Raw genomic sequence first — 17,852 nt, forward strand, 5'->3', positions numbered from 1 at the left:
CTTAGAAGAAATGGATACACTCCTAGAAATATATAACCTTCCTAGACTAAGTCATGAAGAATTGGAAAATCTAAATGGACTCATCAACAGTGAGGATATTGAAACAACCATCAAAAATCTACCAAAAAAATAGAAGTCAAGGACCAGATGGCTTCACCAGTGAATTCTACCAAGTGTTCTAAGAAGATTTGATACTTATCCTTCTCAAACTCTTCCAAAATATTAAAGAAGAGGCACTAAATACTTCCTAACACATTTTGTGACGCCAACATAGCTCTGATACCAAAACCTGGCAAGGATAACACAGAAAAAGGGAAAATTACAGACCAATATCTCTCGTGAATACAGATGCAAAAGTCCCAAGGTAAACATTTTTTAAAAAGATTTAAAAAGCAAACCATGTACAAACTAATCAATTAATTCAATTAAAATTAACTTTTTAGCACTCAAAACTCATCATAAAAAAGGTGACATGTCAATACCAATAGAAGATATTTTCAGTACACACAACTAACAAAATAATTAACAATTAGAATATATAAAGATTCTTACAAATCAACAAAAGGAGGACATTAAAAGGTAGATGACATAAGTAGGCATTTCTAGATAGAAAAAATCAATATCTTGAAATGTATAAAAAAATACTCAACCTTATAAGTTATCATGAGAATACAGAGAAAAACCACAAGGATATATAATTTTACACACAGCAGCTAAGCTCAAATCGGATAATATGACAATGCAAATAGAAATACTTATCTTTTGCTGAGTGTGAATGTTCCATTTTCAAAGCAAAATAAAATTAAAAAACCCCCACATGATATAGTAAATGTGAAAATGTCAACCTAATGGTTCAACTAATCTATTTCTAGGTATAAAGCTTAGAGTAACACTAGTACTTATGGATTTGGAAAAATATTTAAAAACTTGAATAGTATTATTATTTCTAAGAAAGAAGAGGTAAATAACCCCAAAATCCATGTCCCAGAGAATAATAAATAAATGTTGGCATATATTTAAGTGGAATATTCTATGATAGTTGAAAATAAACAACAGATAAAAATGCATTAATAGATAATGCAGAAATGCCAAGTTCAACAAAATAAACTCTTTCAGAAGACTACACACAATATTATTTCAGTTATATTAATATGCAAACTAAAGAATATTTTGTTCAGGCATACATAGAGTCAGTCCTGTATATTAAGGGCAAGGGCGGTAAAGATAAATTCAGGATATTCAATGCAATTGGTTGGGAGAGTGGAGGAGTACTTGGGAACAAGCACAAGGGCAACAGTAATGTTCTGCTTCATAAGTTGAATAATGAATACATGTATGTTCACATTGTTATCTATTACATTTCACATGTAAAATAATTGAGTCAGTAAAATATAGCCTCTAATCTGTTTGTCAGGCCCACACAGGCTCCATTATTTTTGCAAGGTTTAGAGGAACACTCAGTTTCAATTTCACACAAAAGTCCAGAAAACCCAGGTCTGCAAACATACCTTTTAAACAAGAAATTTAAAACTCCATTGATATAAATGTATAAAGTCAAGGCTTCCAATAATTGTAGCATGGCAAATTGTTAATAATAAAAAATGTTCAATTTGTCAATTGAAATTATAAACTTGCATACGTTTAGATACATCTAGGTGCATAAACATGTGTCTAGATATTTTCTTTTCTTTTTCTTTTTGGTTTTCCGTACCTGAAATTGTTGACCCCATCTTCACAGTCACCACGATTCTGACAGGGAAGGGAGAAGCACTCACTGATTTTATTTCACAGTGTTCCCCTTCAAATCTTGCAAAGAGAGATGTGAAGGATGTGGATGAGCAATCCTCATTTCAGAATGTGAATCAGATCAGTGATAAAGACTCTGGAGAATCTGTTCATGGTGGAAGTTAAGAAAAATTAAATAAAAAGAAAGGGGAAACACCTCATCTCTGGTTTCTAATATGACTGTATTTCATACAATGTATAAATAAAATTATGCTAGTTTCTAATTAAGGAATTCAAATGAAAGAATCAAGGGAGGAATACTTTACTAAATCCCCTGGGAAAGTAGAGTTGCTGCTAATGTTGCTGTTGTTTTAAGATATTTAAGTGTTTGAACAAGAAGTATCAAAATGATCTAGAAAGCAAATGAATAAATGCCATGACCAATCTTAAAGTAAAATTGAGCTTCAATGATCAGATTTATTCAAGGCAGTTAGCAGATGAAGCAAATTATTTAATTGCTTTTCATATCCAAGTCATTCAAACAAAACAAATTATTTTGATTCACAGCCACATAATCAGTCATCCATTTAAACACGGGCCAGTTACATTTTAAAATAACAAAGAACATTAAAAAATATATAAAGTCTGCAAAGAGAGGCAACTGTAATTATTTCAAAACATTTGTGTCAGAAAAATTAAGAATAATTATCACTTATTAAAATACATTAAAACTTTTCTGTACTTATGATAACCATTTACAGTTAGTTCCATGGTTGTATATTAACTAGGTATAACAAAATATATACTTATACTCATTGTGTCTTGCTAACATTTTTTTATACTAGTTAGAAAATATAAGAAACAAGATTTTCCTTCAATTTAAAGTGGAAATAGACTAAATAACAGAACCAACTGCAGGGTAAGTAAAAAAAAATTCAACACATGCAACAGATGGTCATATTTCAGAAGAAAGAGGGGAGGAGGGTGGAGGGTAGGAAGAGATTAACCAAAGAAATTATATGCATATATGCATAACCCACGGACACAGTCAATAATGGGGTGAAGGCCTGGGGAGGGAGTGGGAGCAAGGTGGAGGGGTCAGTTGGGGGGGAAAATGGGACACCTGTAATACTTTCAACAATAAAGATAAATTTAAAAAATAAAAATAAAAAAAAAATAAAAGAAATTCACTTTTAATATAAAGACAAGTACAGATTATAAGTAGCAAGATAAAATAAAGATGCATCATGAAATACTAATCATAAGAAACCTGGAGAGCCTATGTGACTGATAGACCAGGTAGTCTTCAGAACAAGCATCATTATTAATTTGTCTTATTTTTTTACACAATTATCAAAACTTCAAGTTAAACTCTGAGGTTGCATGCTTATGATTTTATTCATGAACTAGAGTTGTATCCTTAGCATTAAAAATAAAATTAAAATGAGTTATTTCCAAGTTAATATGGTTCTCCTAATTTTAGGTGAGCAAGTTTATTATTCGACACACTTTTTACATTCATCAATCACTATTGCTGTTATAGGTAAATTGCAAATGTCACAGCACAGATATAAGTAACATAGTAAGCTTTTGCTTTAAATATTTGATTCAAAATTTTTTTTTTAAATTGCAAGTTAAAGATTTAGAGTTGGATGCATTCCACCATTCTTAGTTTTAGTATGACTAGCTTTGTTTGGGAGGCAGGACATGTTGATACTAAGATGTTTCCTATAAATATTCTTTTGAGGACTACAGCTCAGGGGCATTGCTAGTTAGAGTAGTGCCAGTGTGCCTCCCTGAGGTCAGTCGGGCTGATGAATCAGAGCATTCAGGACCTGGGAACTCAGACAGCTCACAGGATAAATTTATTTTCCGTGATTTTACCTCATTCATTTAGTTTGACATTTCTGAGACAGAGCTTTGTTACCAACTAGAAACATATGTCAATGGGCTGAGGAAATAAGATTGCTGAAATAGAGCAGACATGGAGAGAAAAAATAAAGTAGGCATGGATTGCATTTAAAATAAGATGAAGCTTTGCTGAGAAAACTTATGTTTGAGGGATTTAAAGGAAGGATATGTGTACTTAGTCCCAAACTAAACTTTCCATAGTCCTTGATGTTAGCAGTTGCTATTTATTCATGTAAAGGGTACTTATTAGAATACATGCAGCGAGAGCTAAAAGTCTATCAAAATTAAAAGTACAGTGGATTAATTCTATGCTGTTCTCCTGTTATTTATACCTATCCAGAAGTATTCAGCTGACTGTTTTATTAACTGCGTTAGAGTTCTTTACACAAAAATAAAGAGTTGTACTCAAACCAATGTCCTCTGGATCTTTACTTAGTGTCTTGCCTGGGTATTATCATAGCAAATGCCTGTGACTGGTTAATAAATGATATTTTTACACTTCTCCACTCCCCCTAAACATATAAATTACTAAACCTGCTCAAATTTAGGGGCTAAATAAATCACTTAATATTTTCTCATTTCTAACAAATGCAGCCTATTTATAGTAGATTTTCTGGAGAAGATGGCATAGGACAAAGTACATTAACAATAGTTAGGTTCTCATAACCATTTTAGAAGCATTTTATCATTTGGGGCTCTAGCTTGACAAGTATCACATTAGAAGTAATATCAGCTGAAATAATTAGAAGTCAAAGTAAATAGGGAAAACCTAGAATATATCTTTCATGTATTCATACAAGATAGTGTCAAAACCTTACATTTAAAACTAAAAGCTAAAATTATTAAAAATAAATTATTTTTAAGAGCATTAAAGCACAATACTTTTATTTCTTCTTAGTTAAATAATTAATTTATCTATATCTTAAAACTTTATGAAAATAAATAAATAGATGTTTGCCTTCACGAATCCAAAGGTTTTGTAATTTTTTTCTTTTATTTTAAAACAATTTAATACAAATGTTAATATTTTTTTTAAATTACAAAAAAATAGTTGCAGATTTAACTTTGGAAACCATAAACTATAAAAGATAGAATATTTCAATAGGTCCTAAAACAATTTTAACACTGACTTTAAGTAAACTTTTAGAAAATAACTATAAAGCTAATGTTTTTATGTTAGCTTTTAGTAATAAATATTTGACATTTAAAGTTAATTGGCAAAAATATATTTTCTTTGTAGAACTTTCTCACTATTAATTTCCAAAGCTATTTAAACCTAGTAGACACATGTTACTACATGAGCACATGTTTTTAACTGTCAAAGGTTGTAATTTTTAATTTAGACAAATTATTTTGTGAAGTGACACATTTATTTGGTGCTTGAAATTATACACCTCAGGTAATGTGGCATTACCATAATAGCAGTATATATACTAGAGTAATAGACGCATTTAAATGCAACTGCTTGCCTCCTCTGATAGTACAAATCCATTCAGCTTAGAATCCCAATTGTCGATCAATGGCACATGTGAATGATCTGATTCTTCTTTTTGCCGCATTTACAAGGTGTCTTCTAGATTTTAATCCTTTGTAAATTGTCACTTATAGAAACTTTTGCTCCTTTTATCTTGGAGACATACGGATGAAGTGGCTACATTTGAAAATTATTCCCTTTAAATTAAATTAAAAGTATTTAATAGGGTGATGTTTCCGCCTATAAACTGAGATATTACTCTAAGTAGGAAGATAAAGAATATTTCCTAAAGAGAATATTATAAAACAAATATATTTTAACAATAAAATGATTTCAGATCTCTTACTATAGACTTACAGATGATAGCTAATAGAGAATTTGCTGTATTCAATACATATTTAGACATTCACGTGCATCTCATCGAAAGTTGAATTCAGTTTATCCAGTCTCTCCTATCTAATTAGCTCTTTCCCCTCACTGTGTGCATCAGACATTACTTTTTGATCACATGCAATAGAAGTAAAAACACTTAGACAAAAAACAGGATTTATTGGTAGCCTAGTTGGGAAAGATAACAGGCAGTTCGCAGAACTAAAGAAAAGAACTATAGGAACTGTGAACACAAGTTCTTTCACAAGCATTTTTTCTCCCACTTCGTGTGAAAGGAACATTAGGTATGGTGTTGGCTGCACCGACAGAAAAACTGGCCAAAAGAGAAAGCCTGTCTTAGCATCCAGTCTAAGGGAGAGCTCTTACCGGCAACATTCCAGTCACAGACCCAGATCAGGGTCAATCCTAGTTGCCAGACAGATGGGTCTTAACGTGAGTTCTTCCAAAAGAGAAATCTCAGATAATGATTTGCAAACAGTAACTTATTTGAGAGGTGATCCCGAGAATTATTGCAAGGGAGCAGGGAAATAAAATAAGGAAGGGAGTAACTTTTTGAGCAGGTTATTGCTGTGGGCCACCAAGGCTCCATGCTGCTGGAGATCCTCTTAGAAATCCTGTGAGACATAACTCAGGGTTGTCACACTAAACCAGAAAGCTGGAGCATGCATCCACAGATCCTCTTTCCTCATGCATAACTCCATCTTAAACGGAAAAGTTCTTACAACGTTGTACGTTAATGTTTAGTTAACTTGTGTGTCTCTCCCCCCCTTTTATTTTCAATTCCTTGAGGGCATGTCTTTACCACATTTAATTTCTCCAGAACCTGTCTCAAGACAGGATATATGGTAGGAAATCAATATATATTTGTTGAATCAGTTAATAAAGAATACAATTTTTCAATTTCTAGAACATATCAACATGCAATTACAAGATTGACATGTGTTGTGTCCAGAGCATAGCTTAGAGGGGCAAAAAAATTAGGTGTACTGTGAAATAAATTTTGAGGTGTGTACATTGATTGCACGCTAAATCACCAAAGGTAACACTATTGGAATATCAAGACTAAAATCCATTTGTTTCTAGGAATCTTATGAAATATTTGTCTTTCTGTGTCATATTTTTATATTTATTAAAGCACTGATTTCTTTATCACATAAATTTTTAAACAAATAGGATTTTATATAAAACAAACCTCTATTGAATTACTGATAAATACTTCTCTGTCTACCTATTTTCCATAAAAAAATGTTCAATGTCATAGGGACCAAATTAACTCACCTCAGTTCTAATCAGAAGACTGGAACACTGTTCTTACTTTCTCTTGCAACATGAGCCCAATAGTTCTGATGTTTTACAACACCTGTAATTTTTAAGTAGCTCACTTTGAACCAAAGTGGATTAGATTATTTTGACTATAAGTTTCAATCACACTAAGCAAAATAGTTTCCTGCTGAGCAATCAATTTGGCATAAATCAAATCAGTAGTTTTTGTACTTGCTGGTTTCCCAAGGTAAGTGTTAATGTCATTTACAATTGAGTTGTCTAGTCTGTAGTTGAATTATTACTCTGTTTCCGAGATTTTAGTTATATTCATATTTAAATTGAGGTAGCACCTATAGATTGACTAAAAGCCATTAACAGAATTTCAGAAACATATGCTGAACTCTCGGATCTTAAGCTTTAAATCTCTCGTGACCTGCTATATTCTAGTCACTTGACAAACACCAACAACTTGCAGAGTTCCAGGGGAGCTCCCAAATCCTCTATCTGCATTAGATGTTAAGTCCTGGAATTCCTTCTGACTTTAAATCTCAGTATTCTTTAAAATGGGATTTGATCAAAATATTTTCTTTAAAAAATGATATAATGTCTTTGACATAGGCTCTAATTTAAATAACAACTACTCAAAGTGTAATATCTAAAATATTTCAGTCAGCCTTTCTTTAATATTCTTAGGTAGTTTTTTAAAGTAATGTCTTAGTACTTTAGCTACAGAGGTTGAACTACTAAAGGCAATATTAAGTAAACATTTTTACAGCAGGTAGTTACACCTGATTTACAGAAATTCCCACAATTTCTTAGGTTTAGAAACATGTTTTTTCATTTTAAATCTATCTATATCTATCTATCATCTATCGCTATCATCTATCTATCTCAAGAAAAAATAGTTTAGAAATGGTGTACACTTCAAATGTCTATGGGCTACATCACAATTAAAATGGGACAAATACACAAATTGCTTTGCCTACCTGCCACTCTATCCAAAGCATTGGTTTCATTAGTTACATTTCTCTGGAAGCCTTAAGTGGAATGAAAAAGTCCCAAGAAGAAATACAAGATTTTACTTATATACAATAGTGAAATCTATATTGTCCCCAAGATATTTTTGTGGATGCTCAAGAGGATGGAAAATCTTATCACTAGTTGATAGGTGATGATAACATTTTATGATAGCTCTGAACTTATTCCCACAATAGGAAAAGGATCTCACTAGATTATATAAACACACTGAATGCATTTATGAATTGCAAATGAATTATAAAAAATGCAATGCGAAAAACCATGCCCATTTTGTAGAAAATTATTTCTGTTGAAAGTAGAGGAATTTTTATTTAAATTGAGAAAACAGACTGCTGCCCCTCAATAAATATTTATATATTACTTACATTCTGAAACTATATTAGTGGGACAAGTAAAGCACCATGGAATAACCTTACTGGATAAGATAGCCTGCTATTGAATACATTTAAAGAAACATTTCACTCTCAATTTTTGTTAAAAGGAAAATTATTCATTTAAATTATGTACTTCAATTGTGCCCTGACTGCGAATGGAACCTGGTTCATAGGTCGATGCTCAACCACTGAACCACACCGGAGGGGCTATAAACTGTGTGTTTTTTCACCTAACAAATAAGTCACAATAATTTTCTCATATTATCTACATTCTGGACTTGGAAGGTGTTATTTAAAGACTTCCACATTCATATCCACCTGTCTCTTCTCACCGTCCAGCAACGAAGGGCCAGACTGAGCCCAGCAAGGGGTCCCAGAGAGCAGGCTTCCTGCTGGCTGTTTAAAGTCGTGCAACTGACTCAGCCCGGGGGGAAATGGAATCAACCTACAACTCTGCACTGAGCACTCGGAGGCCAGCTCCCACCTCTGCCTTAGGGCCTTCTGCTGGGGCCGCCCATCCTACCTGTCTATCACACCACACAGCAGGCGACTCCTTTTAGCTACTAGCTTTCTGGTTCGCTCATGTCATACTCTTTTAGGTTTTTCTCACCACTGCTATCCTTCAATGCAAACATATTACCTACCTCCTCAGCCTCTTGCCTTTACTGTCCACTCCCAAAAGCACCAAGCTCTCCAGACGCGGATCCATAGGCAGTTTGATATTCCATTCTCTTATGTGCCCTGGCCCATGTGTACACTTGAGGAGGTGAACTCCAGCTTCCATGTCAGAAAAGAGTCTGCAATAGATGTATTTTTGCTCACCTAGACTATTGCTATAGCTCTAACTCCCTGAAGTTATGCCTTTATCCCCACCACACTGTTTCTCCTCCACAAATCCATCCATGTAGCTGTAAATGAGCTTCTTAAAAATAAGTTCTGATTATACCATTTGTTTGCATAAAATTCTCCAGTGTGCCACCATGGCCTACAGGATAAAGCCCAAGTACCTTCTACAGGGCTCTCTGTGATCTCTGTTATTGGCTCCTCCAGCCACCCCATCTGTCACATTCCTACCTCACTGTGTGTTGTAGTAACTCTCAGTTATTGTTCTCTGCCCTACGGACACCATTTCACACCTTTGTGCCTTTATATGTGCTTCCTTTTTGTCTAGAATCTTCCTCTCTTCTTCTCTGCCTGGAAAACTCCTACTCATCCTTCAAAGTCCTATTCCAAAGATATTCTCACAAACTCAAAGCACCGCTCTACATATTTCTTATTAGTTACAAAGAGTAAAAGTTACCTTTATAATGTAGAAACCTAGCTAATGCTCCTTTAACTGGGTGGTCAAAACTATTACCATCATAAATAGGACAAAGAGATATCACATGCCCCAAGTGCAATGAATTGGGAATGACACACTCTGGTAGCATTCTTGCCAAAAATATTTCACCTGAATCTAATCCAGAAGGAAAGATATCCAAATTGAAAGATGTTCTGCAAAACCGGCCTCAAATCTTCAAAACTGTCAGTGTCAGGGAAGACCAAAAACAAAACAAAAGGCTTGGAAACCATTCCAAATTTAAAAATGCTAAAGAAGCATGACCACTAAATGCAATGTGTGCTCCTTGATTCCATCCTGGATCAAATGGAGGGGTGATGGTAAAAATCAGCTACAGATAAACTTATTGGGAATATTGGTGAGTTTTGAGTATGGGTTATATATTAGATAATGTCGGGTCAATACTAAATTTCCTGAGTATGGTCACTGCATTGTGGTGATGTAGGAGAATGAATTGTATTTGTTCTTAAGACATATGTACTGAACGGCTAAAGTGTTGCCATATGTACATTTAACAAGCAATGGTTCAGCAAAAAGAAACAAGCAAACAAATCTGTGTGTTTGTACATGAAATAAAGAGAATAAGGAAATGTGGTGGTGAAGTGTTAACAACAGAGGAATTACAGGTGAATGATAAAGGGGTGTTCATTGTTCTGTTCTTCCAGCTTTTCTCTGTTTGAAAATTTTCAAAACAAAAATTTGGACAGCTCTTCTGACTCCTCTCTGTCTCGCAGCTTCGCTAACAAACATTCTTTCACTGAAAAAAACACACAAACTTGCACAGAATAAACAAAAAATAATAAAAACAAACAAAAATTATGTACTGTGTAATTCCTGAGGTTAGCAGGACATCAAATGCTCCCTTTGCATTTTGTCCTGTCTTGCTTTTCCTGCCTCCTCCTTGAAAACATTTATTACATGCTCTATTTGCACACATTATATGCTCTATTCCCATGCCACTGTTGCAAAATACAATTACTAATGACTTTTCGGTTTCTAGTTACAATCCCTCAGAAGTCCCAGAAGTTTCTGTTGTGCATATAGGTGCAAGGACTTGCCTCTCTCTATATATTTTTTAAGCTTCTATATTCTTATAATAGATTACCTTATAGAATCACAAAGTTTTCAAGGGTTTGTAAAAACAAACAGAAATACAGAGTGTCCCTCAAAATGTATACACGCTTTAACAGCTGATAGCTCAATTCTGAAAATGAAATGTATTTTAATAAACACAGCCTTTATAATTATTCAAAGTGTGTATATACATTTGTTGGGACAACCTATAGACTTGACTAAGATAACTAATTAGTTGATATAGTCTAAACTGGTCTTTTTGGACAGAAGATTAAATAAGTGTTATCTTTAAAGGACACTTATTCTAGTAGGGCCAGTAATAAGGAAAGAAACATGAATCCATTGTGGGTATTAAGAAATAAATAGCGGTTGTACACCTCTAAGTACAATGTGATTTTTATATTGTGCTTATGACACACTCCAGTTACAATGAAAAACCTACAATGTGCTAATTTTGTGGCAGAGGCATTACTGCTGAAGATGTTAATAGTTCTTGCGTAGTCAGCAGTATGAAAGCAGTGGCCTTTCACCAAGGCTACTTGTGATTCGTTGGACCCCTTCCAGTTGCAGCTGGAGAGATCCCACTCAAGTGTCTTTAATGATATAGGTAAACTTGTCAGCTGATGTGACCCCGAAAGCTAGAAGTAGCCTGGCTTCAGGCATGGGTGGATTCAGGGGTTCCAATAATAACCTTTGATCTGTCTCTTACTTGTGATCTCTCCTGTAGTACAAAGTAGTCACCACAGTCACATGATACTAGTTTAGCAATCTAAGCAGAGAAAAGTAATGTTTATAGATAATTCCAGGAGAAAAGTTACAGTGAAGCATTTATTACCCTAGATCCGTGATTTTTAACCTTTTCTTTATCTCGTGGCACACATAAACTAATTACTAAAATTCTGCAGCACACACAAATTTTTTTTTATTTTTTGCCAATCTGACAAAAAAATGGGTATAATTTTTGATTTTTTCACACTGGATGGCTATTGTTGTGTTGGCTGTTGTCATTTTTTATTTGACAATCTAAGGGGAAGAAGTCATTGCCCCTGACTAAATAATCAGGTATTGCATGTCTCAAAAATTCTTGTGGCACACCGCCTGCCACAGCACACCTGCTGAGAAATCGCTGCCCTAGGTTATACCTAAGCCTATTTCTCACTAACTGATATTGGCACGAACACTACATGGACAAGATTATTCCAGAAAGAGAAACTATTAACAAAGAGTGAGAAAAGATTTCAAAAGAAAGGAGAGAGAGAGAGAGAGAGAGAGAGAGAGAAAGCAAGCAAGCCCAAAGCTACGAAGTTTCACCCTTTTCTCTTTCTCCTATTGCTTTTTAAGTTACTTTTTTAGATTATTTCCCCAGTGTGTTTATACACCTGGATTTGGAGTCAGACACTCCCCCATCCCCCAATGTATATAGGTTTTCTCTCACCCATTCTTAAGAAGCCATTATCATGGAGAAAAAAACAAAGCAAAACAAAAATACAATATTAAAACAAATATAAGCTCTTACCTTCTCTACAAATACAATAATGATTTCCATCTACCAAAGTCAAGCATGTTGAGTTGTTTCTGCAGGGTCAGTGAGTGGAGCACAGGGGTTATAGTGTTGTTGGCAAAGTTTCCCAGTATAAAAGGGTGGGCACAGGCATACAAATTGCCTGGGGATGATAGATTCCTGACAAAGAGCTCCATTCATGCACGGGTCAGAGTCACATTCATTTATTTCTTCACTACAGTTTTGTCCAGTCCATCCAGATGTACATTCACAGCTGAAAATAAAATTTTAAGAAATATGAACAATGCTGTTACAAATTTATTTTTTGCATTTTCAGTGCCATTACTACATTGAAATAATAGGTGGCATTTTTAATTTATGACATGATTAATAAATTACACATACTTAAAAAATATTGTTTGACTAATTTCCTGAATGTATATTACTATACAACTGGCTACATTGACTGAAAAACAATTTTAAGAAGTTTGTGGTAAATTTCCAACAGACCACTGAGACATATCAGAAAACAACAGAGCTGCAGACTTCAATTTTAGCAACTATTGAACTGAATTACTCATTAAGAAAACTTTCTCAATTATTTCTTTTATGTAAACTGAATTTTAATAATGGGATCACTGTTTATAAGTCTTAGATGATATTTAATTCAATATGTTTAGCAGCATGTGATTCTTATAATGACCAGAATATTTATAATACGGTATTCTTTTATGTTAAGCAACTGTTTTAATTTTCTTATTAATATATGAATAATGTAGCAAAATAAAGAGAAAGCAAACAAATAAAAAGGCATTTGGATCTTGTCTGTACATCACAGACTTTAGCTCAGTTTAACCCTCAATTTAACCATCCAATACCTGTCATTCTCTTAGGACTTTTTGACTTCAAATAGCATTTTAGCCAAACATCTTCCAGCGAACTAGGCTACTGCTAAATTCTGCTACTAAGAGCAGGAGAATTCTGACAGATAATACAGGAAAAGGGAGGTTTTCACATAAGTATTATTCAAATAAGGGAAATGGAAAGGCAATAATAAAACCTGTTACTATGGGGCGAATGGGAGGATTGCTGATCAGCTGGATGAGTGCAAGTCAACCAAAAACTGTGGGCAGGTTCAGAGACAGAACTCCTGTCGGTCTGTGGCAAGGCAGAGCCCCAAATCTTCAGTAAATGTACTATTTGAAAAGTAACAAATCATGAGATAAGGCACAGAGGATATTAGAAGTATTATTTTTAGAAAAGAATTCCTTTACTGAGAGATTAATTAAGGTAACCTGAAAGGAATATTACATTCCTGAAACATCTAACTTGCTTCACCATAAGCAATATTTTGCTAAAAAGAAAAAAGGAATGGAAAAAAGGAGATAGGGGAGAGGGAAGGAGGCAGAGAGGGGGAAGGAAGGAAGGAAGGAAGGAGGGAGGGAGGGAGGGAGGGAAGGAGGGAGGGAAGGAAGGAGGGAAGGAAGGAAAAGAAGAGAAAGAAAAGACAGAATACATAAATAACTTAAATTTCAGTGTCAAAGCCCCAGGAATATTTAGCCTATCCTGTTTTAATAAATATAGTTGAATAATTAGCTCCCACTGGTACTTGAAATTAATTCTAAGTAGATTTGGTACCCATTGGAATTAATACTAAAATGAATAGCGTGCATAATAGCTTTAGGCATAATTGAATAATAATCCATTTACTACTTCCATAAGATTGAATCCAATAAAAAAAAAAGGCAGACTTTACAGCTAATTTTTTAAAAATTTGGTAGTGTGTAGAAATTGATTGCTACCATGCAAATTAACTATTTCTTTGTAAGGTTTCTTTGCCAAAGGCAAGCTTTACAACTGAAGTAATTCATATATTTGAAATAAAAAAAATTATTCTATGAATGTTATTTCTTTTAAGAATGAATAAAAATTCTTGATATTTTTATCTTAACATTGCCTTTTTTTGCTAAAATAAAAAATTTAATTTGTTAAAAGTATAGAATAATCCCACTGCATGGTATGATATATTCTCAAATATTTATTGACTCTTAAAATCTTTGGGAAATAATATGTAGAAAAATCCTACTAGCAAGATTACTTACAAGTACTTGATTGATAGAAAACAAATATTTTTATGTGTTTTTTTTTAAAGGTGAAGAGCCAATTATTGAGTATATACTCTAAATGAATTTAAGAATTTCTATTTTAATATTAATAGAAAAAGGACTTTTTTCTATTCAGTCTATCAATCCTCATTATACATATATATTTTTCAAAGATATATACTTTCTTTATAATTTGGAAAACACTATTACTTATCGATTTATAGATAGAATCTATGACTCTCATTATATTGCAAAATTATTTTCTATATTTTTTAAACAATGTAGATTTTGATATAAATAAACCATTTGGATATTTCCTTAGAATAATTCTATTTAAATTATCAAAGTTTTTCTGCTATTTGGAGTATTTAATCTCCTGTGCTGTGTGAGAAAAAAATGGATCAATATATTTTCTCCCCAGCTGTTGAACTGAAGCTGCTCTCGAGAAAGGTCAGCATCTCTGAAAACAATTCCAAGTTTTTCAAGATTCAGAGGATTCCTCATTTCACAGCAAGAATCTGAAGAGCCTGGTAAGCAGAGATAGAAAACACACAGGGCCAACCTTCCAGTATACTCACATTTAAAACCCAAAGTAAATCTGATGAAACCCATACCATATTTTTGAGAAAGCTCAAAGTTTATACACTTAAATCTGGGACTAGAACACCAGAGCCAACTAAACACTGGACAGTAAAAGTAGTTGCACATTTTTACCAATATGATCATAATATGGAAACCATAAGAATGGAATATTTTACCACTGAGACAGATGATCAGATTTTAGGAGATTTTTTAAAGCTACAACATTATCTATGTATCTATGTATCCACCTATCTATTCTCCAAAAGTAGTACTATATATCAGCAATTCACATTCATTCCTAATCATAAACTCTTATGCATATGATACAATTAATTATGAGCTTGAAGGAACCAAAATTCTGCTACCCTGAGGCTGCTTTTTGGGATACTGATTTTAAGTTGTTTATTGGAAATGGAGGACTCAGGAACTTTGACCTTTCCATTTCCTGCCCAAGAAATTCAGAAAAAGAAACCTACTTTGGGAAGATCTTAGGATGCTGCCTTAGGCTAATTTGAAAAAAGTATGGTACACAAGGGGGTTTCAGGCAGGTGCCTGTTGGCTGGATACCAGCCCCCCCCCCCACGTGTCTTCTTGTTTCTGAATGCCTAGCAAGAATTTTCCTGTCACTTGAGTTTAGCTCTTCCTCACCTTGTTACCCCCCACCCTTTTCTCCTTTGTCCAAAATGTCTTAGATACCCAATGCTGCCTCACTGTCTTTGGGGATTTTTACGGATTTGTGATATCTATGTGAATACTCCATGTGCATGTGTTAAACGCGAGGCAGAGAAATCTCTTGTAAAAATGCCAGTCAAGGGTCACCTGTCTCACAGGACCCAGGTGGAAGTTTTTATATGTATCATCCTATCTCCCGATGGGACCTTTCCTACACTTGGTTAGTCAATCCTTGGAAGCTTGGAGAAATTGATGGTCCATATGAACTGAATAAGAAATAGCAGAATTATGATGAAAAACCGTGAGAAGAATCAAAAGCTCAGAGAAATAAGCATATTAAACTATGTAGTTCAAGTAAGGCCACAAAACTGACCTTGTTGTTCAGGAGGATTTGGAGGCCACTCTTTTTTATCACAGTGATGATACGTGCTTTCAGAGGGGCACCAGCTTCATTGAGAAACTTAGTATTCATCACCCCCTACAGGCCAGGACTGATTATGGGAGATGCTGTTACCAAAAATTGGCTCACTGTAAGTAAAGGTGACCATAGGATTTTGGAATTTAAAAAGACCAGACGATCTTCTAAATAACCAAGCACAGGTACGGCCAATTATAATGATCAGCAAGGTTAGAGAGACAGTAAGGGGGACCTTGACCCTTGGGAAAACATAATAGAACACGTTGTACCTAGAGCAGAACAGATTAATGGGCGACAAGGATATTTCACAAATCTACACAATAAAAGTAAATAAAAAATGAATAATTAGGAGGCTGAGGGAAGCCCCTCCAACTAAAAATAATGATCCCTTGCCCAGTGTTTAGACCCCCAAACTCTCTGGTTGAAGGAGAGGCCAGGTGCCCAAGAGAAAACACCCTACAACACAATGTCAAGATATACTAATGATTCCACCTGTGGCCATTTACTTTTGTAACTACATTCAGGAGAAACAATGCCAAACGTTTTAAGTCTGTTGGCTGTGAATTCAATTTACATTGACATCTAAGTTTCTGAACTTTCATTGCCCAGGTTTTAGAATGGAGGCATATGGAGACAAGGCAATAAACGCACATGACCCAGGTGTAGTTCACAGTGGGTCCCCTGGTTCCTATAGTCACTTCCCCAGTTCTGAATATATACAGTCTGTGCTTGAACAACAGGGATTTGAACTGCATTAGTCCACTCATACTTGAGTTTTTTTTAATTAAATACTGTCTGCCCAGAGACAAGATAATAAATGTACCTGGCCCAGGTGTAGTTCACAGCGAGTGCACTGGTTCCAATCTCACTTCCCAGTCTCAGAATAAATACAGTCCACACTTGAACAACATGCATTTGAACTCCCCTGGTCCCCTTGTACTTGTTTTCTCAGTAAATATAGTTGGCCCTTCCCATCAGTGGTTTTACATCTCCAGATTCAACCAAACATCGAAATAAAACTATTTTCACGTTCCCAACCATAGTTTCCCAACTAAGGATTCCCAACAGCAGCTGGAAAATACTGTTTTCTTCAGCCATTGGTTGAAACCATGGATGCAAAGGGCTAACTCCAGTTAAGTTTTGGGGAATTCAAGAGTTATACACAGATTTCCAATTGTACTGCAGTTGAAATGGACTTACTTTTTAGTTGGTATAACCGTCACATCATTTCTTTGACAGGGAATTAGAACTACAGAGAGTGCAACTTGGAGGACACTGAATCTGTCTTCCCACTAAATCCCCACCCTCCAGCTAGTACCATAAAAATAATGAAATAGCAGTGTACCCTAGGAAAAAAGCAGAAACGGTGCCACCTTTGAGGATAAAAAAAGGTCTGTTATAATTTTCCACTCCAATGCCAGACTGGGTCCTACCAAAAAAAACCCAAAAAAACAAAATGTACATCACTTTGAAGATGACAGTGGACTACTCAAGCTCAACCAAGTAGTAGCTCAACTACTGCTGTTATGGCAGATGCATTTAATGAGTAGATTAACACTAGCTCAGATACACAGTATGTGGCCAAGAATGCTTAAAACATTTCTGTCCCAAGAAGGATTATTGTTTTCTGTTTATATACAATTGGTCTTGTCTCAAGGCTATGTTATCTCTCCCATCATCTATCATAATATAGTCTGATGGTAACTGGACTTTTCTTGGCATCCTGCAGACTACCACATTGATTCACTATATTGATGGCATTATATATTACTATGTTAACAAAACTGGATGGGTAATAAATGGCAAATATGAACAAGGTCTTAGGAAGATACATGTTTTTCTGGTAGTGAGAGATAAACTCTATGAGTGCTCAGGGTCCTGTCACATAAGTGAAATGGTTAGAGATCCAATGTTCTGGAGCATTCCCAGACATCTCCTCCAAATTAAAGACAAATTATTGCATCTTTTGGGTTTTTTTTTTGTTAA

General features: G+C 34.6%; 1 protein-coding gene across 1 annotated transcript in view; it reads right to left on the bottom strand.

Moving 5' to 3' along the window:
• The window catches only part of EYS (EGF-like photoreceptor maintenance factor), a 1,117,601-nt gene that overhangs the window by 750,752 nt on the left and 348,997 nt on the right, over window positions 1–17,852 (bottom strand). Inside the window, 5 exon segments of the mRNA XM_087817245.1 lie at window positions 1,407–1,508; window positions 1,712–1,781; window positions 1,784–1,806; window positions 12,089–12,185; window positions 12,188–12,363. Coding sequence (XP_087673371.1) covers window positions 1,407–1,508; window positions 1,712–1,781; window positions 1,784–1,806; window positions 12,089–12,185; window positions 12,188–12,363 — 468 coding nt within the window.

The sequence above is a fragment of the Miniopterus natalensis genome, chromosome 5 (assembly GCF_054644295.1).
Source record: "Miniopterus natalensis isolate mMinNat1 chromosome 5, mMinNat1.hap1, whole genome shotgun sequence".
Taxonomy (NCBI): Eukaryota; Metazoa; Chordata; class Mammalia; order Chiroptera; family Miniopteridae; genus Miniopterus; species Miniopterus natalensis.